We start from the raw sequence: 23,613 nt of genomic DNA, 5'->3' as shown, positions 1-23,613 counted from the left end.
GGCTTTGTGACCTCACTAGACACCAAGGAGCTGCTTCCTGGGAACTGTCCAGGGGCCTCATCCTTCTAGAATGTGGTGTGGACCCTGAGCGCTGGGGTAAGTGACTCAGAGCTCCACCAGAACACTCCCTCTCCCGGACCAAGACTGTGATGACACAGACCCCCACCACACCTGGAGTCTGTGTTAGTGCCTATACAGGGACCATTAATCCAAAGACTTGAATTAATAGGCCTAGCTCTGCCACTGCCCCTCCTCCCGACTCTCATCAAGAACCAGGCCCATGCTGAGCCTCAGTTTTCCAAAGGCTCCAGTGTGTGTGTGTGTGTGTGTGTGTGTGTGTGTGTGTGTGGTGTGCACAACTCTTGAATCAACTCAACAATGAACTGTAAAGAAAAGACCAACATAGCTGGGCATGGTGACCACAGCTGTAATCCCAGCACTGAGGATATAGAAGCAGAAAAAGTTTAAGTTTGAAATCAGCCTAGACTATATAACAATAACCCATCTCAAAATTAGATAGATAGATAGATAGATAGATAGATAGATAGATAGAACAAACCAAGGGCTTGGGGATACCGTTAATAGGTAAAGTGCTTGCCTGGCATGGACAAGGCCGTGGGTTCAATGCCAGTACCATAATTATATAAGGCCAACTACCTGTGGGACCATAATAGCAATAGGCTTGGCATGGTGGAACACTTTTTTTTTTTTTTGAGACAGGGTTTCTCTGTGTAGCTTTGACTATCCTGAATTTGCTTTGTAGACCAGGCTGGCCTTGTACTCACAAAGATCCTCCTGCCTTTGCCTCTCAAGTGTTAGGATTAAAGTTATGTGCCGTGAGGCCTGGTTGTGCACACATATTTAATCCCAGCACTCAGGAGGCAGAGCAAGCAAATTTCTATGAGGTCCAGAGCTCTATAGTAAAGACTCAAAAACAAAACAAAGAACCCTACAAAAAATAACTCCCTTCATTCGAGCCTCAGTTTCCCTCTTTGGTAAAACAGGGCATCTCTTTTGGACCTGGGACAATTTCTTTCTTTCTTTCTTTCTTTTCTTTATTTCTGAGACAGGGTTTCTCTGTGTAGCTCTAGCTGTTCTGGACTCACTCTGTAGACCAGGCTGGCCTTGAACTCACATAGATCTGCCTTCCTCTGTCTCCCAATTGCTTGTTTAAAGGAATGCACCACTACTCCTGGCTTTGGGACAATTTTTTTTAAAGCTAAAACAAGAAGAAAGAGAAAGAAAAAAGGAAAGAAAGAAAGAAAGAAAGAAAGAAAGAAAGAAAGAAAGAAAGAAAGGAAGGAAGGAAGGAGAAAGAAAAGAAAGCCAGGCTCACTATGGCCCAGAACATGAGCTCAAGTGACCATTTTTCTTGCTTTCTTCTGAGGCCTATATTGTGTGTGTGTAAAGTGTGTACAGTGGGGTGAGACAAAAAATGGTATTCTGTCATTCTAAAAATAGTGTTTATTATTGTTTTTAAATGTATCATGCAAAATACAGTCAGGGTAGAAACTCTGGAAAATACAAGCACAAACAATAAATGTCACCGCACGTGCCAGCTCTTGTTTTCAACCCTGAGACAGCCACTGTCAACATTTTGATGTTTCCATTTTGAAAAAATAAGAACAAACCATACTTATGTATAATAAGAGTGGTTCTACCATCTGCTGCTCCCGAGTCCCAGGGCCGCTCAACATCTAGAGCAGTCTTTTGCCAGGAGCTTCCCTTTTTACTAATTGGCAAGTTAGTATTCCATCATGTGGCTTTTTCTTCATCCACCTCTACCCCCATCCCTGCCGGAGGACAATTAGGCTGTTTCCCATTTGCCAGCACGAATGATCTAAAACAAACAACCTTGTACTTTGCAGCTCTGTACCATGCACGTGCTATTGGATATAAGGTGATGTTCTGGAACCTTCTGTTGAGGACCTTTGAAGTGCTAGGGTACCAGGTTAGACTCAGATCCCTCTGGCATACTCCTGCTAATCACCTCTAAGGAAATATGTATTTAAGTAACCCCCCCTTCTCTGTCACACACACACACACACACACACACACACACACCAATAAAAAACAAAAAACTTCTCACATTTTGATATAAAACCCCAGGCTTCCTTTTCCCCCCACCTCCTCCTCTTAACATAAAAAAAGTAATTGTTTAATAAATAATGTAGGAAGACACTGTGGTTAGACTTCATAGAAACCCCAAAATCCAGGATATCAGTTCCTGGTTTCTCAGGGTCTCAGATCCACCTGCCCCACCCACCCCAATTTTTTAAATAAATAAGTATAAATAAGCCACAGGTGACCCCCCCCCTCACCCAGGTCTCCTGGAGGGACTGCATCTAGCTGGGTGGGGGGGTTGTTTGGGGTGTGGCATGCCCCTGATCATCATGTCCCCTCCTCCAAGTACCAAAATAAATAAATAAATAAGATCTGGCTTTAAAGGACGATATCCTTGCTGGTGGCTTTGAGTCACAGCCGAGTCTTTAACAACAGCAGACCCCGCACAGCCCAGTCCAAGGTCAGGTGCAACCCTCCTAAGATGGCATGAGCAGCCCGGATGCTTCCCCAGGCTGAGGCAGGAGGGCCCAGAGGGACCAAGGGTTGCTCTGGGGTTGCCTGGGGCAAGGCCAATCGAGACATCTGTTGAAGACAGAAACAAGGTTAGCAAAAGGCAAGGGTCTTGGGTTCAGAAAACTGAAGCTGGGTTGGTTGCGATGGTTCTTGTCTGTAATCCCAGCACTTGAGAGGTCAAAGGATCAGGCCTTCAAGACTACATAGGAAAGGCAGTTTGGGCTACAGGAAATCCTGTCTCATTAAACAACAACAACAACAAAAAGGCCCCTTGTGGCTGTGGTGAAGGCATAATTAGTAAAATAATCACAGAATCAAGAGCACCTGAGTTCAGATCTCCAGGGCTCATGTAAAAAAGCTGGGGGGAAGTAAGGACAGGAAGGAAGATTCTCCCGGCTGGAATCTAGTCTTAACTGAATTGGTGATCTTCAAGTTCAGTGAGAAACCTTGTCTCAGAAAGCAGCCCAGAGGGCCGCAGAGATGGCTCAGAGGTTAAGAACACTGGTTGCTCTTCCAGAGGTCCTGAGTTCAATTTCCAGCAACCACATGGTGGCTCACAACCATCTATAATGAGATCTGGTGCTCTCTTCTGGCCTGCAGGTGTACATGCAGGCATAACACTGTATATATAATAAATAAATAAATTATTAAAAATAAAACTATCCCAAAACAAACAGCGTGGTCAAAGTGGTCAGGACTAGTCTCTTAGAGCTTGGTATCTAGGGACTTAGGGTGTGGGGCTAGAAGCAAGAATTTGAGACCTAGGGTGTTTACAGTCAGGGGCCAAATTCTGAAATCTTTTGGAGTATTGGGTCTGAGGTTTTGAAATTTGGGATCTTGATAATTTTTTAACCTCACAATACTGGAAATGAGACATAGGACTGGAGGGCTGGGGGGTTATTCTGAGACAAGATCTCATATAGCCCAGATTGGCCTCAAACTCACCACACAGCTGGGTTGGCCTTGAACTCTTCACTTTTCTGTTACCACCTCCCAGATGCTGGGAGCACAATCGGGTGCTACCATACCTAGCTTTACAAGACAGGGTTTTGCTAAGTAGCCATAGCTAGCCTGGGCTCACGAAGGAGGACTGAAACTGTGTCCTACCACTGGGTCTCCTGAGTGGCTGAGACTACAGCAACGGCCACCTGTTGTTGGTGCCCTGAGTTCTGGCACTGTAGTTCTGCAACTTCAGTCAGGAGACTGAATCTCAGGGGCTGGGTCCTTGAGATGTGAGGAGCCGGGGACTGGGATCTAGGGCTTCAGGTACTAGAGGTTTATAGTTTTTGGCATCTCTAATTCTAATAAGAAGATTTGGATCCTGAGGACTCAGGCTAGGGGTCTTAGTTCTCAGGATCTTGGGATTCAGGGTCTAGACTTTCAGACAAGTGGTCAGGATTGGGGTCTCATAGTATCAGGGACTGGGATTTTGGGGACACAAGACCATACACTATGGTGGCTTGCAGCCTTGGGGGTCAGTTAAGAGTTGGTCTGAAGGATTCTGAGGTCTTGAGACCTCAAGGTCTCACAGTTAGGCAGAGGCAGAAGCAAAAGCCAGAGGCCAGAGGCCAGAGGCACAGGCAGGTGGATCTGAGTTTGAGGCCAGCCTAATCTACAGAGCAAGTTCCAGGACAGCCAGGGCTGTCTGGGGGTAAGGGGAGAATCAAAATCTCAGGCCACCGTTCCTTGGAGTCAAAGGGATCGGAATGGAGGTAAGCAGTCTTGGATTCAGAGCATACCAAGAGCTGTAGACGGCGCAGTAGCCGGTCCAGCCTAGCTTGCAGAGCACCCAGCTCTGGCTCCAGAGTCTTCAGGGAAGGACCACCTGCCCGGCGCAGCCACTGTACATGCCGGAGATAGGACAGCAAATCTACCCGAAGCCTTGTCAGCACACCTGGAAGCTGGGGAACCAAGAATGAAAATCAGAGAATAGTTAGCACAACTCTCCCTCAGCCATGAGTCTTTCCACGCTCCCTGCCAGCCAGCTCTCACCTGCAAAGATCCCAGTGTCCCAGCGCTCATGGCCAAGGTAGGGAGCGAGTCCAGATTGTGGTCTCCATCAGCTGGGAATTTGTCTCTCTGGTGAGAAAGAAGCTGTGAGAAGGACCCCAAGCTCTCCCCCTCTTCGGGTGCCCAAGAGAAGTGACTGTCATCCTCTACATTCTGTCCCTCCAGTCTCCTACCATCTGTGCAGCTAGTTGCCGAGTGTCTGCCAGAAGGGATCGGGTCAGGAGGACAGCACTGTCCAGATCTGCACGAGGGTCTGGAGAGACTCGAGGGGAGCCAGATGGTGGCCCAGGGGCAACGGCTCTATCTGGCCAGAGGCTCAGCACCACCAAGACCAGGCAACAAACACCTGGGGACAGGAGGAGGGAGAAATCAGGCCGAACTCTGGGTTTGAGGGAGTAGGACTGGGGTCTGGGTTCCTGAGTCTGAGGAAGAAGGGCTAGAGACTGGAACCTGGGTCTGAGTGGGTAGGCTGGGGTCCAGAATTTTGGTTTTGAAGGAGGAGGGCTGAAGTCTGGACTTCATGGTCTGGAGGAGGAGGGAAGGAACCTGGACTCTGGATCTGAGGGAGGGAAGGCTGGGGCCCAGGATCCTGGGTCTAAAGGAGGAGGGCTAAGGGCTTGACTCTAAGGTCTGCAAGGAGGAGGCCTGGAGCCCGTACTCCAGGTCCTGAGGGAGGAGTGCTGAGGTTTAGACTCCTGAGTCTGAGGGAGGAGGGCTGGAGCCTGAACGCCTGGTTCTGAGGGAGGAGGACCTGGAGGTCTTGAGTCTCAGGGTGGGGCGCCCCAGGGTAGGTCGCAAAGCCCGAGCCCGAGCCCGAGCCCGGGCGGGCTTCCCTCTCCCTCCCTGGCTCTGGCTGCCCCGCCCGTCGGAGCAGACGCGGCCCGGGGCGGGTAGACGGGCCGGGCGTCTCCCGTCCGCCCCCGGACGCCGGAATCTGGGCCCCGGGGCGGGGCATGAGGGGGGAGGCACAGGCCAGAACCTGCCCCCCTCCCCTGCCCCGGGAGCCCGAGCTGGCCTGGGAACAGGGGTAAGAACCAGCGACTGTAGCTGACACCCGAACACACCGACTCCTCCTCAGGGAGGCTCTCAGACCCATTCCCATATGCCCACAAAGGTGGCTGCAGAAGGCTGGGCCTCTGGGTTGGGAGGGACCCTGGGCGCACCTGGTCTGAGAGCCGCTCAGGAACGCATGCCACTGGAGACCCGGCAGGCAGCGCTGCGGGCTCAGACAGGGGCTAGGGACAGCTCCTTTGCCGGCTACCCATCCCCCAGCTGCCCCGCCCACCTCTGAGACGGCCAGCCAATCAGAGCCCCCAGGGCCGCCAAACTCCTGTATCACACCCCCAGCCCGCCCCCTGGTCCCCTCTAACTGTGGCCAGTCCTTCGCAGCCCCTCCTCGACCGTCTGTTGGTGCACCGGTCCCCTTGCTCGTGCGCATCTGTCTGGCTCTTTAAGCCCTCTGTTCGCACCCATCTTTCCTGTCTCCCCTGCCTGGTCCCCATTCTCTGGGGCTGGCTGTCATCATCTGGGATTCTCTGCCTCAGTTTCGCTCCCTGAACCTCGCTGTTGGAGTTCGTGGTTGTCTCTGTTCCTAGCTTCCCACGACTCCCTGGGATACCCGGGCTCTTCAGGAACACCTCCCAGCATCTCTCCCTGTGTCAGTGTCTGGCTGGCCCTTGCCTCCTTCACTTGCTTTTTAATCTATGTCTCTCTCTCTCTCTGCCCATCTCTTCTCTCAAATTCCCACTTTTCTGACTGTTCTTTCTCAGTCTGCCTCCCCAGGACTCCTCTGTTCTGTCCTGAGTTCCCTGCTCTGCTTTCCACCCTCCCAACCCCCTCAATCCTTTCCCCCCTCCCTGTCCCCTCACCCCATGAACTGGAACCAACTTACAGTTCATGTCCCCACAGGCCAGGGGTTCCCCAGGGCAGGGGGCAGGGAGTCGGGGGGCCTTTAACCCTTCCCTGTCCGCTGCCGGGGGAGCCCAGGAGGTCAGCTGGGCCTCGGCCTGGGGAGGGGAGGTATGTGAGTGTGAGCAGCAAGGGCCAGGCAGTGAGGGAGTGTGTACGCCTGGGGGGTTATATAGGGGGCCGGGGCGGGCGGGCGGGGGGCAGGCAGCAGGGGAGGGCGGCCTGACACATCCTGACTCACCCTCCCTCCTGCCTTTTCCATTCAGACGAGCCGGCTGCCTAGCAGGGCTCACACCGCCTTGCTCGGAGGAGGGCACGGAAGGAAAAATTGGAAAAGTTGAAAAGTGAAGGGGGGGGGTGGTCTGAGAGGGGCCGGTGAGGTCATTGGCGTCCCCTCCCTCCACCTCCACGGGCTGGGAGAGACACACAAGGCTGAGGAGCTCCACTGAGCCTGGCTATGGGTGGGGGTCTGCATGAAGCAGGACTAGCCCTGAGAGATGGGGAGGCAAGTCAGTGGCCTGGGAAGATGGAGGCAAGAGGAGAATCTGAATGACAGAGAGGGATGAGAACACTGGGACAGAGATGGAGCCTCTAGAACAGAGGATGACTGAGAGATACACAGAGATGGGGACAGTAGGCTATATATATGGATACCCAGTCTCTGAGATGCAGGGACAGGCAGGTAAACTGAGGAGCTGAGGGTGTGGCTCAATTGGCAGAATGCTTGCCTCGCAGGCACAAAGCCATAGGTTTTCTCCCCAGCGCTGGGTGTGATGGCACACACCTGCACTCTCAGTACTTGGGAAGTGAAAGCAGGAAATTCAGGAGATCAGAGTCATCCTTAGCTATATAGTGAAGCCAGCCTGGGCTACTTGAAACACCATTTTAAAAAAAGAACCAGAGAGGGAAAGAAAAGACATGGACATTGGAAAGAAGATACAGGATGCAGAAGAATTACAATGCAGAGTGACCAAAGATGGGGTCACTTGAGAGACAGAGGTTAGATAAGTTGAGGACCAAAAGAGAGAGAAGAAGGCTCTCCACAGGGGTCTCTGGCTGTATTGCTCCTTTATCTGTAAATGGGGCTAAGAAGACTATGTTATAGGGCCATGGAGATAGGCCAGTGGCTAAGAGTGCTTGCTGCACACACATGAGGATCTGAGTTAAATCCCCAGTACCTATATAAACAAAAGCTGAGCACGAGTTACTGCAGCATTGTGGGTGGAGGCTTGCTGTCTTCCAGCCTAACTCCAGGAGACCCCTTTCTCAGGGGCATAGAGCAGAACAACCAATGTCACCCATGTCTGATCTCTTTGCACTTGCACACAGGTACAAATATGCACCCACACATACATACACTCCCATACACACACACCTTCCTACCCCTAATGCACAAACTACTGCTAGAGAGCCATTGCTGCTCTCACAGTCACGGTTTACCCGCTATACAGAGACACAGGCAGCCACTGGGAGAGATGGCAAAAGGGGGTGGGTGGGCACTAGAAACTAGACAGCCACATCCTGAGAAGAGGACATAATAGTCTATCCAGGTAAGAGCCTAACACACCAGTGCAGAACAGCAGCAATGCCCACACACCACGTTCAATGGATGACTATCTCTGGCTCAGAATTCACAACCCATCAAGGGATGGGGACAGCAAAATCAACTCACATACATCTCAAGAAGCCTCCTCCTCAGGAAGGAAATGGGAGAGCTTTGAATAAAGGACAGTGACATGAACTTCAAAAAAAATCTCTTTGCAGACCACCTATGCCTGTCCTTTGGAACTAATGCACTGGCTGGAGATGAGTGTGTGTGTGTGTGTGTGTGTGTGTGTGCTGGCTCTGGACTGACTGGCAGCCAGAGGTTTCCCCTCCCCACCTTCCACCACTAGGGGAGAAGAACTGCTCAGATCCCCTAGGAGGTGAGGTCACAGGGCCCCCCATGGTGGGACATGACCTCATCGACTCAGGTAAGAGCTCTTTCTCTCCCTTTCTTGGTCTGTCACACCACCCCTTCGAGGGGCCCTCCTCAGCCCCTGCTCCTGCTGGGACCAGGGCTTCTGACCACTGGGTCTCCGCCCCTCAAGGGGCCTGTTTCCGGCTGAGTCAGCGTGGGGGGCCCAAGGCTGCGTCAGTGAGGGGAGAGCTGACGTAGCCCCCCTCCACCATGGGGGCTAGCCAAGGTGACTCAGGCCACCAGCCTGGGGAATGGACTGGCCTGAGGGGATTGGGGACTGGGCTTCTAGCCAGACCTGGACCAATACCAGGGACTGCAAATGCCAGCCCCTTTCCCCAACTGAGATTCAAGAACTCATACCATCTTCCCACCTCCCTATCTCCCCCTGTTCCTCAAACCCAGGGTACAGACCTCAATCCTCTTCCCTCAGGCCCAGGGTCTCAGGTACCCAACCCTCTTCCATCATAACCAAAGTACAGATCCTATCTCTCTTCTTTCAGAACAAGGGCTCAAGATCCCAACTCTCCTCCCTCAGACCCAGGGTAAACCCTCATTTTTATGTAAGTAGAAGAAAATTTTGATGTCCTACAATTAGGGGACCTTTGTGTTTGAGGAAGTTTTTGAGTCTGGATCATGGGCTGGTTGCTAGTTCATAGTCCTGCCTCACTCTTCACCCTGTGGGTTGTGGGGAAAAGACTCATCTTCCCCAGGGTGACCACAAAAGGACTGAAGAGTGGACTTTGGGAACTCCTGCCTGGGTCTTTCCTGGGTGAGGGTTGGAAGACCAGCTCTATGGAAGTGAGACAGATGGGTTGGGAGACTTTGGGAATCCCCCCAAAATGACGAAAGACAGCAGAGATAAACAAATATAAACAGGACCTCACAGTGATAAGAAGACAGATGCAAAAGCTGGTAGGGAGACCAGCTTGAGTACTCAAGATCTCAGAGTGTTTAGAGGCATTTGAGGAGGTGTCCCTAGGATGTGGGGGTCTAGCCAGGGGGCCTTGATGGTGTGCTGGCTCCTGGATGAGCTGTTGCTGGCTGGGTGTGATGTCAGCACATCCCAGGCTGTGTGTGTCCGTCTGTCTGTCCCTGGGGGGTCCTGTCTGGCCTCTCAGGGGGTGATGAGGCAGGTCAGCCACAGAGGCAGCCCAAACCTGTCATTAGCGGTGAGGGCTTTGACGGTGCCCCCCCCAATCCCAAGCCGCGGTCCAGCGCCAGGCAGCCCCACCCCCACCCCCTCCTTGATCCCTGAGGAATCCAGGGAATTGGGAAGTGGGTCCAGATGGTGTTGACACAGGAAACGGTCAGCAGCTGCCCAGCCTCAGCCCCACAACCCCTCTGACCCCCACCCCCATACCCCCTGCTGAGCCCCCTCGGACCTGTGTCATCTCTGACGGAGTCAGCCCAGGGCCCACTCAGCACCCTCTTGGATGTTTACTGAGGACCCAGGGATGAAAGGGAGTCAGCCTTGTAGAATTCTTGGGAAACAGGGTCTGAACTCAGACCCCTCCCTCCCACAGAACAGACAATCCAGGCCTCAGCCCTTTTCTCTCAGATCTGAAGTTAAGGCCCTAGGCTTCCTCAGAATCAGGGGTCCAGACCCCAACACTCCTCTATCAGACCTACGGAGCCCTCCTTCTTCAGATCCTAGAGTCTAGAATCTAGTCTCCTCCCCTACTTAGACTCAGGGTTCATACCCAAACCTCAAGAGCCCAGGACCCAGCTCTCCAGACTCAAGACCCAGGGGTCCTTTCCCCAACTCTCCTCCCTCAGATCAAGACCAGGACATAGTCCTCATCTCCTACTTAGATGCAGGGGTCCAGACTACAGCCTTGCTTGTTTTTACACCCAGCTCTCCTGCTTCTCTAGGCTCAAGGGTCACAGTTTGCAGATTCAAGAATTCCCCTCTCCAGACCTCTTCGCTCCCTGGATCCAATCTCCCAGCCCTCCATGCCCCAGGCATCCCATGAGTGCAGGGCCAATTCTCTAGGAACTTGAGAGTTCCCGTCTCATATCCAAGTGGATAGATATTGGGCCCAGGTGAACTAGGAACCATAGTGACAGGGGCTCTGCTGATGCTTTCTGGAAGTCTGGTCCCTCAGCAATCTTGGGTAGAGCAAACACAAAGGGAAACAACTTGAGGTGCTCTAGTTTGTGTTCCCTCATTTACAGATGGGGAAACTGAGTCTCCTTGGGGACCTGAAACTCTTGGCAGAAGTCACCATCACAGGCATTAACAGTGACTGCATCTCAGGCTCTGCAGGGCCAGGCAAGGTCAGTCCCACGCTGTTATGTGTTCCCTAAAGCAGAGGCCCGGTGGAGCCTGAGATGAGACTCCCTAGGCTACCCCACCAGGCCCCACTGTCCTTTCCTCTTCCTGATTTGGTTGCTGAGGAAACCTTCTCTAACAATGGGGCTCAGTGAGTCCTCAGTGTCCCTAGGGCCCCCTTTCCTGGTAAAAGGACAGATACCCTACCAAATGAGGATTTCTAAACCTGGGTCTCTTGAGGCTGCTTCTCTTTGGATGTTGGGTTAGGAAAGAAAGGGATTCTGCAGCTCAACGATCTCCCCAGTCCCAGATCCATACCCTGTCAGGTCCCAGATGGATAAGGAGAGACATCTCCTGCCTCAGACTTTGTCCTGGTTTCTCTTTCCCTCTTCCCTTGCTGAGAAGTCTCTAAATCTGAAATTTCCCAATGCCCACACACCTCTTCTCCTAAGTAAGGAGCTACTTCCTAGACAGAAATGTTGGAGCCGGGACACCCCTCCTTGTGAACTTTTTGCTGAGGGGATTCCCTGGCAACAGAACTAAGAATTCTGGGCTGAGGCTTTTTGGGCGGGGCCCAGTTGTTGCTAGGGTGATGTCCTTCAAGGTTTCTCTCCATAGAGGCCCCAGAGGTCTGGGGAGGTAACATGGTGGGGTGTGGGATCTTAGCTTTGGGCCTCCTCCTGCTGATGCAAGGCTCAGTAGGTGAGGGTACTGATAAGAACACCAGGGGACTGTGGACAGGGCCATCTTGGCTGACACACAATCTCCCAACATCACCCCTTTTCTCCCACAGATGCGAATGGAATCCAGGGATTTTTCTATCCATGGAGTAAGCAAGAGCCATCCCAAATTAAGACTGCAGAGTCTGAGGGAGAAGGGCTTGGGGGTGGACCCCTGGGTCTGAGGAAGGAGGGCTAGGAATTAAACCTCTGGGTCTCAAGGAGGGCTAAAGCTTGGACTCTTGGTCTGAGGGAGGAGAGCTGGAGATTGGTCCCTGGGTCTGGAGGAAGAGCTAAGGCCTAGGCCTCTCAGATCTGAAGAAAGAGGTCAGGGGACTCAACCTTAGGTATGGAGAGGCGGGGCTAAGGCCTGGACCCCCTGGACCTGAGGCAGAAGGTGCGGAAACTTAACCTCTGGGTCTGAGGGAGGAGACGGAGAGCCTGGAAACTTTGACTTTAGAGGAGGAGGGTTGGAGCTTTGATCCCAGGGGTCTGAAGGAGGGTTGGGGCCTAGAACCTTGGGTCTGAGGTTTGAGGAGGGTGATCTGGGGCCATGAGGGAGATAGGCTGTGGAATGGACCCTCTGAAGGAAGAGGGCTGGTGTCTGGGTGTCCAGGTTTGAGGGAGGAGGAGTGGAAGCTAACCCCTAGGCCTGAGGGAAGAGGGCTCCGGGTGTAAGGCCCTGTGTCTGAGAGAGATGGCCTGGGTCTGGACTCGGGTCCAATAAAGAATAGTGCCCAATACACAGCACCCAAGCCCCTCAATCTGGCCTAGGCACTCATGTCTGGAGCCTTCAGGGCCAGTTCTGTTACTTAGAGCCTACTTTGGTGGCCTTAGGTTGTGAGGGAGATGTGTGGGACCGAGAAAGCTGTGGGGGTCAGGCAGCAATTGAGAACCCCAACCTGTGCCTGCGCTTACGATGCTGCTACCGGGATGGTGTGTGCTACCATCAGCGGCCAGATGGTGAGTGATCTGGCCCAAAACTGGATGTTTCAGAGGGTGAGGGGCCCAACTGCTGGATCCCTGGACCTTCCTCCTTCCCTTTTTCTAGAAAACATGCGCAGGAAGCACATGTGGGCACTGGGCTGGACCTGTGGCAGCCTGCTCTTCCTGATTGCTGGTATCTGCCTCTTCTGGTGAGTACGGTGTGGGAGGTCAGCAGGTGTGGTTTTCCACAGAAGGTGCAGCTGGTTCAGGCTGAATATATGCTCTCTCCACCAGGTGGGCCAAGCGCCGAGACATGCTGCACCTACCAAAATTTCTACAAGGGAAATACAGCCTGTCTCGAACAGTCTCCCTACTGTCTAAGGACCGACCATCGGGCAACAAGAAGTCACCTGCGGGTGCCGGCTCTGTGACCGAGGGAGCAGAAGCCTCAGGAGTAGGAGGAGGCACTGAAGCAGAAGCTACGGAAGCCGGGGAGGAAACAGAGGGAGGCGATGATGACTAGGGGCAACCCTGGAGGACCCCTTAATACATATATGGCATATAAATGTGTGTCTTTTTTGAGGTCCGTGGGGGAGCGGGTGGCTTTGTGGGAGCCTTGCACACTGTGCATGTCCACTCGGAGGAAGAGTAGGGGTACGGACTGAGTGGGAGCACTGGGTTGTTCTGATTTGGAGCTGTGAGCTCAGTGTAGAGGGGTCTATTATGAGTGGGTTCTGGGGATAAGTCATGTGGGTCTGAATTGTGGAAGGGACCGGCGGGAGTTCTGGGCGTGGGAGCTTGTGGGGAGCCACAATGAAGTGAGCTCAAATGGGGGGAGGTATTAGGAACACATATTGGACACACATCACAGGGGAAGTCCTGCTGCTTCAGGCAGTGTTGGTGACTGATGGGCCCCTGCTCTCACATATCTCATGCCCCTTAGCACTAATGCCTGACTGGGTATAGAAGAGTGTGGCCATCACCCAGCTAGGACTTCAGCTCCCAGAATCCCTGATGGCCAAGCCTTTTTTTTGGAAGCGTGTTGTATTCACACAGATTCAACCTGTCCAATTTGCTCTCCCTTCTAGTCTTGCTGGCATCCTGTATCCACGCCACCCTCTGTAAGGACCACCCCGCACAGTAAACATCTTGCAAACTCAGTGTGACCCTGTATCTGCTCTTCTTGGAAGATCCAAACTACCCTAGCGAAGTCTAGGATGGGTAGATGGGTCTGCACTCACGATCCTTCTTTTTACTTTCCAGGTGCCCCTAGTGAAAGGCCAGTGAAGAGCTGAAATCCTATACCCCCAGGCACCAAGAACAAAGGTGGCTTGGCCTGGCATTTTTCTGCATCATCACCCCCCTTTGCCAGTTTGGGCCTTTAACCAGACAGGCAAGCAGTGCTCCAAACTGAAACATTTATCCAAGTGAGGGGACAGTTGGGTTTCCTGGGGCTAAGTGATGAACAGGGCAGCGGCACATCTCGTCAGGTTGAGGATGAGGGTGTCTGTGGGAAGAAAAGGTGGGGTTAGTGGCTACTTAAGATTGTTCCTCTTCTGTCCTTTCATTTCATCCTGTCCCATGAAAAGCCAGGGAGCCCCTTCCTCACTGAGTAAGCTCACCTGGACCTCCCTCTGCTTGCTGCAGAGCCCCTAGGGTGTGTGGGCACAAATTAATGTGCTTCTCACTCCCCAGAATCCACTGACAATAGGTGCATTTGTGGCAGGAGAAGGCATAGAGACAGAGGCAAAGTCACAGACCTGGGAAGTCACAAGGACAGGGAGATAAACAGAGATGGAGAAAACAGGCAAGGATAAAGGGAGAAACAGCTGGGGGTATCCCAACACCTGGAAAAGAGGATTTTTTAAAAAAGATTTACTTATTATTTATACACTATTCTGCCTGTGTGTGAGCCAGAAGAGGGCACCAGATCTTAGAGATGGTCATGAGCCACCAGTGGTTGCTGGGAATTGAACTCTTGGAAGAGTTGGAAGAACAGCCAGTGCTCTTAACCTCTGAGCCATCTCTCCAGCCCCGGCAAAGAGGATCTTCAAGGCCAGTCTGGACTGTATAGTTTGAGCCCAGCCTGGGCTACAGAGTATGATATCCTGTTTTTAAATTAAACCATGGGATTGAAGAGATAGCTTAACAGGTAAAGTTGCCAGCTTACAGAGCCTGAAAACCCAAGTTTATGGGGAGAGGGGAGAGCCTACTCTCACTGGTTACCCTCTGACATCTATACACACCCCAGAGCACACACACCCACAATAAATGTGATTAAAAGCAAAATGAAATAAAATGAAAACCAAACCAAAAAGAACCAAGCCAGACATAACCTAGCTTGTTACATGCCTGTAACGTCAGCATTTAAAATGCAGGAGAGTACCACATACTAAAGTTTAGCCTAGTATATATAAGACACTCCAGGCCAGCTTATGTTATATAATGAGACCATGTTAGGTGAAAGGAGGAGGAGAAAAAGATTTACCCATGTGTGGATTTTGGTCCCCATGTGATTTGTCATTACTATAGCGTACCTATGTGTCAAAGTTCAAGTTTTTTGAAGCCCACTGAAATGTACGCTTCGGAGTAGTGTTAAGGATCTTCAAGAGCCATTTTCACTACAGATGGTTATTTTGGCATATGTCAAATGTTGTAAATCCAGCATTTGTTCATGCTTCACATATAAATAGTTGTCAGTCTTTAAATATTGTCTGTAGTTTTCTTTTTAATGCTTTTTATTTTATGTGTATAAATGTTTTGCCTCCTTGTATATCTGTGTTCCACATGTGTGCCTGGTGCCTTTAGATGCCAGAAGAGGGCATTGAATCTCTTGGAGTTATAGACACTTACTTGTGAGCTGACATATGGGTTCTAGGAATGGAATTCAGGTCCTCTGCAAGAGCAGTTGGTCCTCTCACCTCTGAGCCATCTCTCCAGCCCGTTTTGCTGTTTTGAAACAGAGTCTCACTTTGCAGCCCTGGCTGGAACACACTACATACATTAGGCTGGTCTTGAACTTGGTGTGATCCATCTGAGTTCTGGTATTATAGGGGTTAGATAACCAACAATATCTACTTTTTGTTTTGTTTTGAGGCAGGGTTTCTTTGTGTAGCCCTGACTGTCCTGGAACAATCTTTGTAGAACAGGCTGGCCTTGAACTCACAGAGATCCTCCTGCCTCTGCCTCCTGAGTGATCAGATTAAAGGCATGAACTACCACACCTGGCCTAACAATGTCTAGTAATATATATTTTTTTAATTTTATCTTATTCCCTGTACATTAGTATGAAGACTAAGAATCCCTGAAACTGGAGTTGTAGACAGTTGTGAGCTGCCATGTAGGTGCTGGGAATTGATCCTGGGTGCTTCGGCAGAGCAGACAGTGCTCTTAACCACTGAGCCATCTCTCCAGCCCCAACAATGTCTGCTTTTATGTGGTGCTGGGAATTGAACCCAGGGCTTCAGGCATGCTAGAGAAGCTCTCTACAACTGAGCCACACACTGTCCCAGTTGTTCATTCTTAAATCAGTTTCCTCACTCGGCCCATAGAACATAGAATCCAATTCTTAGTACTCATAAAGCACAGAATAAAATTAGTATTACTACGGATGCCCAGAAGAGAATTAAGACTGTCTCAGGCCAGTGAGGTGGCTCAGTGGGTAAAAGTGCTTGCCATGTAATCCTGACAACCTATGTTTTCTGGTGGAAGGACAGAACCCATTCAGGAAAGTTGTCCTCTGACCTTAACAGATGCACCATGGGGTACTCACTAGTATGCATGCCCATGCGCGTGCACAGACACACATAAGGTTTTTAGGATTTAATTCTTTTACAAAAATGCCACCTAGGAAACAAATTCAATCATTCCCATCCATCCACAAACCCATCCATTTATTCATATGTCGACCTACCTGCCCAAACTATCTCCTGGTTATGAAGGATGTCTGTCTGTCTGTCTATGGTCTGAGAGATAAAAATGCCCATAAAATGTGGAAGAAAGGGAACTAAAAAGCAGAGGTTCCACAAATCAGCAAGTGGCCTGGGTTTAATGAGAGGGCAATAGAGAACCCTAGCAGGTCTTTGAGTAGTGGCAGAAAAGAGAAGTGCGTTTACGAAGGAGAATACAGAGGTAAAGCAAGATGGCTCATTCAGTCAAAGGTGCTTGCCACAAGACTGATGACCTGAGTTCCAGCCCTGGGGCCCGCATGGTAGAGAGAGAAGAGATGCCACAAAAGTCCACCCACACCCACAACCACATATACACAAGTAAATGTAATTAAAAAATAAAATTTGGGGGCTTAGAGAGATGCATGATTAAAAGTACTTTTTCTGCTCTTTCGGAGGGCCCAAGTTCAGTTCCCAACACCCATGTCAAGGGTTCAAAAAACTGCTATAACTCCAGCTACTGGGAATCTGACACCCTCCTTCATACAGCCTCTGCCCCCCCCCCCCCCCCCCCACACACACACAGGGACAGGTATGGTGGCACATGCTTTTAATCCCAGCACTCAGGAGGCAGTCTGGCAGATCTCTGTGAGTTCAACAACAGCCTGGTGTGTGTCCCAAGTTTCAAGCCAGCCCGGGCTACACAGTGAGACCTTGTCTCAAACAACAGAGAAAGGGAAAAAAACAAGGGTGGTTTCCTTCCCTCCATGCCCACTGGTTCTTCGCCTCTGACTTCTTAGGACTACCGGTGTGTACAAATGGAGCTCTTCCGCTTTCACATTGGGTCGCCCGGGCAAGAGTGGCACCTACTTTCGGGGTTTCTTGTACAGTAACAGTAATGATCTCAGAGAACTGGGTACAGAGAGAGGATGCGATGAGGCCTGTTGCACGTGGAGCAAAGGAAGGAGGGTGTGCCGGGACGCCTAGCCTTGTCCCACCCATCTTTCAGTGTTTCTGCTATCTCTGACTCACTCCACTCCGGTCTCCCCTTTCCGCGACGAGCCTGTCTCCCCACCATCTCTCACTCTTCCCAGGTGTCCTCACCTGAGGCTCACTCGCTGCCCGCGCCCGCCGTTCCGGGCCCCGCCTCAAGCGTGGCGAGCTGCAGACGCACGCGGCGGGAGCCGGGGGCGGCCGGCTGGGGCGCGCGGGCCGCTCTGTGCGCGGCGCGGAGACCCGGTGTCCCCCGGGGACTGGCGGTGGCGGGCGCCGACCAGCGGCGGGACAGCTTGCGCGCGAGGCGGGCGATCGCCGAGGGCCGCAGGCCGTAGTCGCGCTCGAGCTCCTGGCGCGATATCTCGATGTTGCCGGTGTACCAGAGGATCCAGCCCAGCAAGCTCAAGAAGACCAGCAGCGCCCCCGAATAGATGAGCAGGTCCCCGAAGTCGCGGCCGCGCACCTGCAGCTGCGCGAACACGCCGGTCAGCAGCGCCGCCATGCCCGCCACGTCCAAGGCTACCGCCAGCAGCAGCGCCATGCGGCAGCGGCCCAGGCCGGCCGCGGGAGCGGGAGCGGGCGCGGGCGCGGGCGCGGCGCCGGCCGTGGACGCCTGCGAGCCGCACACCGGTGCCGCCGCCGCCATGGCCCTCGGTGGCCCGCCGCCGCCTGCTCCCCGAGAGCGTCCGGGGTGCGGCTGCCCGGGGCGGGGTTAGGGCCCAGCGCCAGGTGTGCCCAGTTCTTGAATGGTCACCTGAGTTGGACTGGAGCTCACAGCCTAGATCTGGTGCCCGCGTGAGGCTCTGTGTGGCTCTAGAGATCTGGAAGGGAGCACTAGCGCATGACCCTCTCCATTAAGGAGAGCCAGATGACTATGGCCAAACTTGAGGATGGCATAACTTGAGGATGGCTTGATGTTGTTTCTATTTAGTGTCCGCCTCCCGAGGCCTACCCAAATGGGGATCAGAAACAATACTGGACAGGCTGGGGATGTTCATTTGGTAGAATGTTTGCTTATCATGGGCGACGCCTTGATTCCATGCCCTGCACAAAACAAAAACATTCTCTGGGGCACAGCTAGAGCTGGACTGTAGTGAAGCACGCTTTTGGTGTCAGCACTCAGGAGGCAGGGGGATCAAGGCCAGCCTGGTCTACAAAGCTAGTTCCAGGACAGCCAGGGCTGTCTGAGAAAACTGTCTCAAAACAAACAACAACAAAACCCAAAATAACAAACTTTACCCCACCATGGCTTTTTTTGTTGATAGATGCTTCTAGAAAAAGATCTTTCTCTTCTGTGGAAGCTGATCCCTGAAAAAGGCTTTGACTTCAAGAGAATTTAGAGGGTATGGCCAGGGCACTCTGGAGATGGGAGGCGGCATGGGAAATGGTTGGAGCAACCCATGTGGAACACTTAAGGGAACCAACAGCTGTTCCAGGAAAGCCCAGATCTTCCATGCATCTGCCCATAGACAAATTCATGCTCCCCTGCGGTGGGAAACTTCAAGACAGCTCTGTTAAGGTTTCAGAGTTGGAGAAAACTCAGGATGATGGAAGATGTAGCCGTACACGCATACACACACAGAGACACACAGATTAACTGCAGTGGGCTAAGGGACTGTATGACCAAAATACATTATATAACATGAAAATGTCACATAAACCCACTTTATGCATAATTAACAAATGCTAATAGTTTTATAAAGCTGGTCTACAGAGCGAGTTCCAGGACAGCCAGGACGAGACAGAGAAACCCTATCTTGAAAACACTGTCCCTTTCTTTTATTAAGAAAGACTATGGCCAGATGGAAGGGGAGGAAGACCTCCCCTATCAGTGGACTTAGAGAGGGGCATGGGAGGAGGTGAGGGAGGGAGGATAGGATTGGGAAGGAATGAGGGGGAAGGGGGCTACAACGGGGATACAACAAAGTGAATAAAATGTAATTAATGTAAAAAAATAAAAATTTAATAAAAAAAAAAAAAAAGAGTGTGGCTGGGTGTGGTGGTACATGCCTGTCTGTAATCTCAGCACTCTGGAAGGCAGAGGCAGGCTTATGTCTAGGAGTTTGAGGCCAGCCTGGTCTACAAAGTGAGTCTGGACAGCCAGATATTGAAGAGGACAGATATGGAGTAATTCTGCATAGACCGAACCAGGAATGAGAGAATAAAGATGGAGCTGTGCAATTTTAGAGCAGTCTGAAAATGGTCCATTGGTTAGTGGGGGAAGATAGTTGAGTGATTACAAAAAAATAATGGAACCATCCAAAGACTCCATGCCATAGCAAAGCTTAAAACAGTTCATGCATCCATTTAAAGAACAAGTCTGAGTGATGGCTCAGTGGTTAAGAGCACTTGCTGTTCTTGCAGAGGACCTGGGTTTGGTTCCCAGTTCCCATGTGGCACCTCACAACTGCCTGTAACTCCAGTTCCAGGAGATCAGTTTATTATTCCACAGGTGAACACAGAACCCCTGTACATCATAATGAAAAGTAAATAAATTTGGGCTGGAGCGGTGTCTCAGTGGTTAAGAGTACTGGCTGCTCTTCCAGAGGACCCAGGTTCAATGCCCAGTACCCACATGGCAGCTCACAACTGTCTGAAACTTTAGTTCCAGGGGACCCAACACCCTCACAGACATATATTCAGGCAAAACACCAATGCATAGAAAATAATAAGTAAACAAAAATAAGTGTTTAAGCCTGGCGTAATGATGCAGCTCTGGAATCGCCAGTATTTGCAGCCACAAAGCTAAGGCGGGAGGATCCGAGTTCGAAATCAACTAGACACTAAATAAACATCAACTAGGCACTAAATAAACTAGAAATCAACTAGACACTAAATAAACATCAACTAGGCACTAAATAAACATTCCAAAATGTTTATCTAGTGCCCACTGTGTGCCCAATGCTAACTGAATAGATCAGAGTGATGCGGCTGAGAAATAGGTCTCGGGGCCTCTGCTCTTGGAACCACTCGAAAAGCCAGTCACGGAGCTCCTAAAACTTCCCAAGCGCCCACGGTGTCTCATCGTTCTACCGCGAGAACTCGCCTCCTGATCGCCAAACGAAGTTTCCGAAGGTTCCCGAACGGCGTGCGAGGCGGAAACCAAGGACGGGAAGAAGCTGGGCGGCCGACTTCGGGAGCGCCCAGGGAGGAAGCGGAAATGCGTTGCCATTTTAAAGGCGACGTCCCGCCCCTAGGGTTTCCTTTTCCGTCTCCGGCCGCCGTAGAGTGAGGAGGTGAGTGCGAGTGCTATGTCCGTCCCGCGTGGCCGCCATCACGCGCCCACCGCCCCCACCTCCCAGCCTATTTTTTCTCCTTGTGCCCAAGCGCCATTTGTAGCCCTCGTCTCCGCCGCAGGAAGTGGAGCTTTAGTTTTCCTGCCCCCACCTCCGTCGTGCCCGCTTTAGTTCGGCCTGCCTCCTTTCGTCACTCATTCCGGCTGGCAGAGCTCTTGCTCGTTGTCTTCTGTCGGTGCTTGCTCCCATTTACTTAGGCGCCTAGCCATGGCTTGCTGCTCTGCTTGACATCTTTTCACGTGCCCCGTTTCTCTGCAGCCGTCGACATGTCCGCCCATTTGCAATGGATGGTCGTTCGGAACTGCTCCAGTTTCCTGATCAAGCGGAACAAGCAGACATACAGCACCGTAAGTGGGGCCCATGGGTGGGGCACTCTGGCTCCTGAGTTCTGGGACATTCTCAAATCGTGCCGTAATTTGCCATCTTCTGCCACCTCTTCAGGAGCCCAATAATCTGAAGGCCCGCAATTCCTTCCGCTACAATGGGTTGATTCATCGCAAGACTGTAGGAGTGGAGCCCGCGGCCGATGGCAAAGGGGTCGTGGTGGTCATGAAACGCAGATCCGGTGAGCCTTTGCAAACAACAGGCCTCCTTACTAGGGCCCAGAGCATCCCTGCTGTCGAGGGTTAGCCAGGGAAGCTCCTGCCCTTCTGACCTGCCAGCTATGTAAGATGATTATTTAAAGTTAGAAGTAGAGAAACTTAGGGATGCTTCGCTGAGGGCACTCTGTAGAATTATGTCTCTTTTCGGACTAAATTACTTTTCCTTTTAAAGAATGTCTCTCAATATAGATCAGCTTGTTCTGGAGCTCAGATACCCACCTGCCTCTACCTACTGATTGCTGTGATTAAAGGGTTGTGCTGCTATATCTGGGATTTTAAAATAGCGGAATGGGTTTTTCACAGGCTTTGGTTGAGACTGACCTATGGTGGTCACCCAGTGAGTGAATGGGTAGGTGGGAAGACAGTTGGAAAAGGGAGAGAAAGCTCTTGATGGATGAGGCTGTGTGTTCCCATCTGGCAGATGCTCTGAAGGGCCCACCCACACAGGTGAACTGATTCCTAGGCTCCTCTTACTAGGTCAGCGAAAACCCGCCACTTCTTATGTGAGAACCACCATCAACAAGAATGCTCGGGCTACTCTCAGTAGCATCAGGCACATGATCCGAAAGAACAAGTACCGCCCTGATCTGAGAATGGTGAGTAAGGGGTGGATCCTTAGAGCTGGAGGGCAGCAGGTGAAGGAGGACACTTTACCTGAGGCACTGGATACAGGCCTGGCTATTTGACCCTGCTTAGCTGGGGCTAGACTGGAGAATCCTTTGATTCCCCAGCCTTAGGCAGCCTCTCTGTATGCCTAGGTAGCAGGCAGCAGTAAGTTGCAGGGTCTTTGAGTTGGTGAGCTAAGTTCCCTATCCTTTCCTCAGGCTGCCATCCGCAGGGCCAGTGCTATCCTGCGAAGCCAGAAGCCTGTGGTGGTGAAGAGGAAACGGACCCGCCCCACCAAGAGCTCCTGAGCACACCCCCAAAACAATAAAGAGTCCACTGACTTTTTCAACCATCTCCATTGATTGGGCCTCCTTTTTTGTAGCTCTTTGGTGGTGGTGACAGGTGGGGAGTGGAGCATAGGGTGATAGTTCCCTTCAGTCTAAATGTTTTCTATGTAAGTATCTAAAACACTGTCTTCAGCCTGGAAGGAAGCAGGAGCCATCTGGGTACCAAAGGAGTGATGCAGGGCAGTGAAGAGGGTTGTAGAGGGCTTTTCTTTCCCTTAGAGTGAGGGTAAATGTTTATAGGCTTCTAACCAGCTGACAGTGTCAGAAATCTGCCTAAGCTTGAGAATCTTAACCAGCCCTCAGTCCTCTGATAACCTAGATTCTTTGTTCTTGAGTTGACGTGCCTCCTTTCAGAATAAAGTGTGTTAATACAAAGCTTTTGAGAGTGAGGCAAGTGGTTTTTTTGTTTTGTTTTTTCTTTTATTTGACCTGTGAAACAGTGACAATCCTATATATTCCATTTTGGCTGAGTGTCAGCTGGGGCTTCCTGCTGCTGCAAGAGTGTTGTTGACCCTGGGAAATGTCAACAAAATAGTTTTTACCAAATCTCATTTATACTTGTAATCTCCGCATTCTTACGCTGAGGCAGGAATATTTATGGCTAGTCATCTCTCAGGATACCCAGGACCCGGTCTTAAAAATAACTGTGTGAGGCCAGTATATAGGCGTGTTGAGGTATATAGGCATGTTGAGGTATAGAGTGTGAGGGAAGTAATACAGTATGCTGATGTACTGAGTGGCCATTTGTCACCCTATTAGCTCCATTTCATGTGGAGAACTTGAGGCACACGTGGAAAAAGTACCCATACCATTGTTGCCGAAATTTCGTCCCTGCTCAGACCTAAGAACTGCCTGAGCTGAAGCTGGCCTTCTGGGACTGATAGAGATTGTCCACCCCCAGTCCTGCTTAAACTATTTTCAACCCAGATTTTAGGGGATCCTGTTGGAACTCTTGGTACTCTTTATCTCCCTCAACACTATTAAAGAGCCTGCCTCAGTTCACCTCAGTGAGCTACAAGTCTACCTGCTGGTACACTCAGGGTTCTTTTCTCAGTGCCAAGACACACGAGGCCAGCAGGGCCACCCAAATGACTTATTCACAGGAAGTCTTAAGTTTTGGGTTTTCCAAGACAGTTTTTCTGCAGCCATGGCTCTCCTAGAATTCCCTCTCTAGACTAGACTGGCCTCAAACTCAGATCCATCTGCCTCTGCTGGGATTAAAGGGGTGTACCACTATTACCCACAGTAATGTGTTTTTAAACTAACTTCTTACGATTTTTATTGGGGTATACATAACATGGATTTGTTACGTGGTAAATACATAGAAGTCAGGGGAGGACAATGTCCTCTCTCTATTCCTTTTTAAGACAGTCCAATTAAACCTGGAGGTGCTTGGAAGGCAGCAACCCCAACTTAATGCCAACCTTGGTGCTAGGGGTCCAGTACAGCTGTGTGGCAACACCTTGCTTTGTGTCCATGAATTCATATGCATGCCACAGTGAAGGT

The 23,613-nt window shown here is 51.2% G+C and overlaps 4 protein-coding genes across 5 annotated transcripts; 2 read left to right on the top strand and 2 right to left on the bottom strand.

Annotated features, from left to right (window-relative positions):
- Positions 1–1,468: 1,468 nt before the first annotated feature.
- On the bottom strand, positions 1,469–6,622 carry Il11 (interleukin 11). The gene is made up of 5 exons (XM_021657329.2): positions 6,479–6,622; positions 4,761–4,933; positions 4,570–4,656; positions 4,317–4,478; positions 1,469–2,646 (listed from the first exon to the last, which is right to left on the bottom strand). The coding sequence occupies exons 1-5, from the start codon at positions 6,483–6,485 to the stop codon at positions 2,476–2,478; spliced, it is 600 nt and encodes a 199-aa protein (XP_021513004.1). The 5' UTR covers positions 6,486–6,622; the 3' UTR covers positions 1,469–2,475.
- A 4,749-nt stretch (positions 6,623–11,371) lies between these two features.
- Positions 11,372–12,971, top strand: Tmem190 (transmembrane protein 190). The gene is made up of 5 exons (XM_021657304.2): positions 11,372–11,429; positions 11,521–11,556; positions 12,284–12,409; positions 12,498–12,582; positions 12,668–12,971. The coding sequence occupies exons 1-5, from the start codon at positions 11,372–11,374 to the stop codon at positions 12,894–12,896; spliced, it is 534 nt and encodes a 177-aa protein (XP_021512979.1). The 3' UTR covers positions 12,897–12,971.
- An 806-nt stretch (positions 12,972–13,777) lies between these two features.
- On the bottom strand, positions 13,778–18,902 carry Tmem238 (transmembrane protein 238). 2 transcript variants are annotated; one of them, XR_009585500.1, is made up of 3 exons: positions 17,365–18,902; positions 15,227–15,322; positions 13,778–13,880 (listed from the first exon to the last, which is right to left on the bottom strand). XR_009585500.1 is itself a non-coding variant. In XM_021657321.2 (2 exons), exon 1 carries the CDS (start codon positions 17,900–17,902, stop codon positions 17,372–17,374), a length of 531 nt encoding a protein of 176 aa, XP_021512996.1. In that variant the 5' UTR covers positions 17,903–18,492; the 3' UTR covers positions 13,778–13,880; positions 17,365–17,371. The 2 variants fall into 2 exon arrangements, 1 of the variants encoding a protein (XP_021512996.1); XM_021657321.2 differs by lacking the exon at positions 15,227–15,322 and having other exon boundaries at positions 17,365–18,492.
- Positions 18,903–20,351: 1,449 nt separating this feature from the next.
- On the top strand, positions 20,352–22,114 carry Rpl28 (ribosomal protein L28). Its single transcript, XM_021657298.2, has 5 exons — positions 20,352–20,492; positions 20,811–20,899; positions 20,994–21,117; positions 21,632–21,750; positions 21,979–22,114. The coding sequence occupies exons 2-5, from the start codon at positions 20,819–20,821 to the stop codon at positions 22,066–22,068; spliced, it is 414 nt and encodes a 137-aa protein (XP_021512973.1). The 5' UTR covers positions 20,352–20,492; positions 20,811–20,818; the 3' UTR covers positions 22,069–22,114.
- Positions 22,115–23,613: the final 1,499 nt, after the last annotated feature.

Source organism: Meriones unguiculatus, chromosome 14 (genome assembly GCF_030254825.1).
Source record: "Meriones unguiculatus strain TT.TT164.6M chromosome 14, Bangor_MerUng_6.1, whole genome shotgun sequence".
Lineage (NCBI taxonomy): Eukaryota > Metazoa > Chordata > Mammalia > Rodentia > Muridae > Meriones > Meriones unguiculatus.
Note: the sequence above shows the minus strand (reverse complement) of the source record. Positions and strands in the feature narration are given on the sequence as shown.

Coding starts and splice junctions, on each gene's coding strand:
- Il11 (XM_021657329.2), bottom strand. Junction 4,657..4,760: donor GGCAACTAGCTGCACAGATG/GTAGGAGACTGG, acceptor CTTTCTCACCAG/AGAGACAAATTCCCAGCTGA. Junction 4,479..4,569: donor GGACACTGGGATCTTTGCAG/GTGAGAGCTGGC, acceptor TTGGTTCCCCAG/CTTCCAGGTGTGCTGACAAG.
- Tmem238 (XM_021657321.2), bottom strand. CDS start 17,902: ATGGCGGCGGCGGCACCGGTGTGCGGCTCGCAGGCGTCCACGGCCGGC.
- Rpl28 (XM_021657298.2), top strand. CDS start 20,819: ATGTCCGCCCATTTGCAATGGATGGTCGTTCGGAACTGCTCCAGTTTC. Junction 20,900..20,993: donor ACAAGCAGACATACAGCACC/GTAAGTGGGGCC, acceptor CCACCTCTTCAG/GAGCCCAATAATCTGAAGGC. Junction 21,751..21,978: donor ACCGCCCTGATCTGAGAATG/GTGAGTAAGGGG, acceptor TCCTTTCCTCAG/GCTGCCATCCGCAGGGCCAG.
- Tmem190 (XM_021657304.2), top strand. CDS start 11,372: ATGGTGGGGTGTGGGATCTTAGCTTTGGGCCTCCTCCTGCTGATGCAA. Junction 11,430..11,520: donor GCTGATGCAAGGCTCAGTAG/GTGAGGGTACTG, acceptor TTTCTCCCACAG/ATGCGAATGGAATCCAGGGA. Junction 12,410..12,497: donor CTACCATCAGCGGCCAGATG/GTGAGTGATCTG, acceptor CCCTTTTTCTAG/AAAACATGCGCAGGAAGCAC.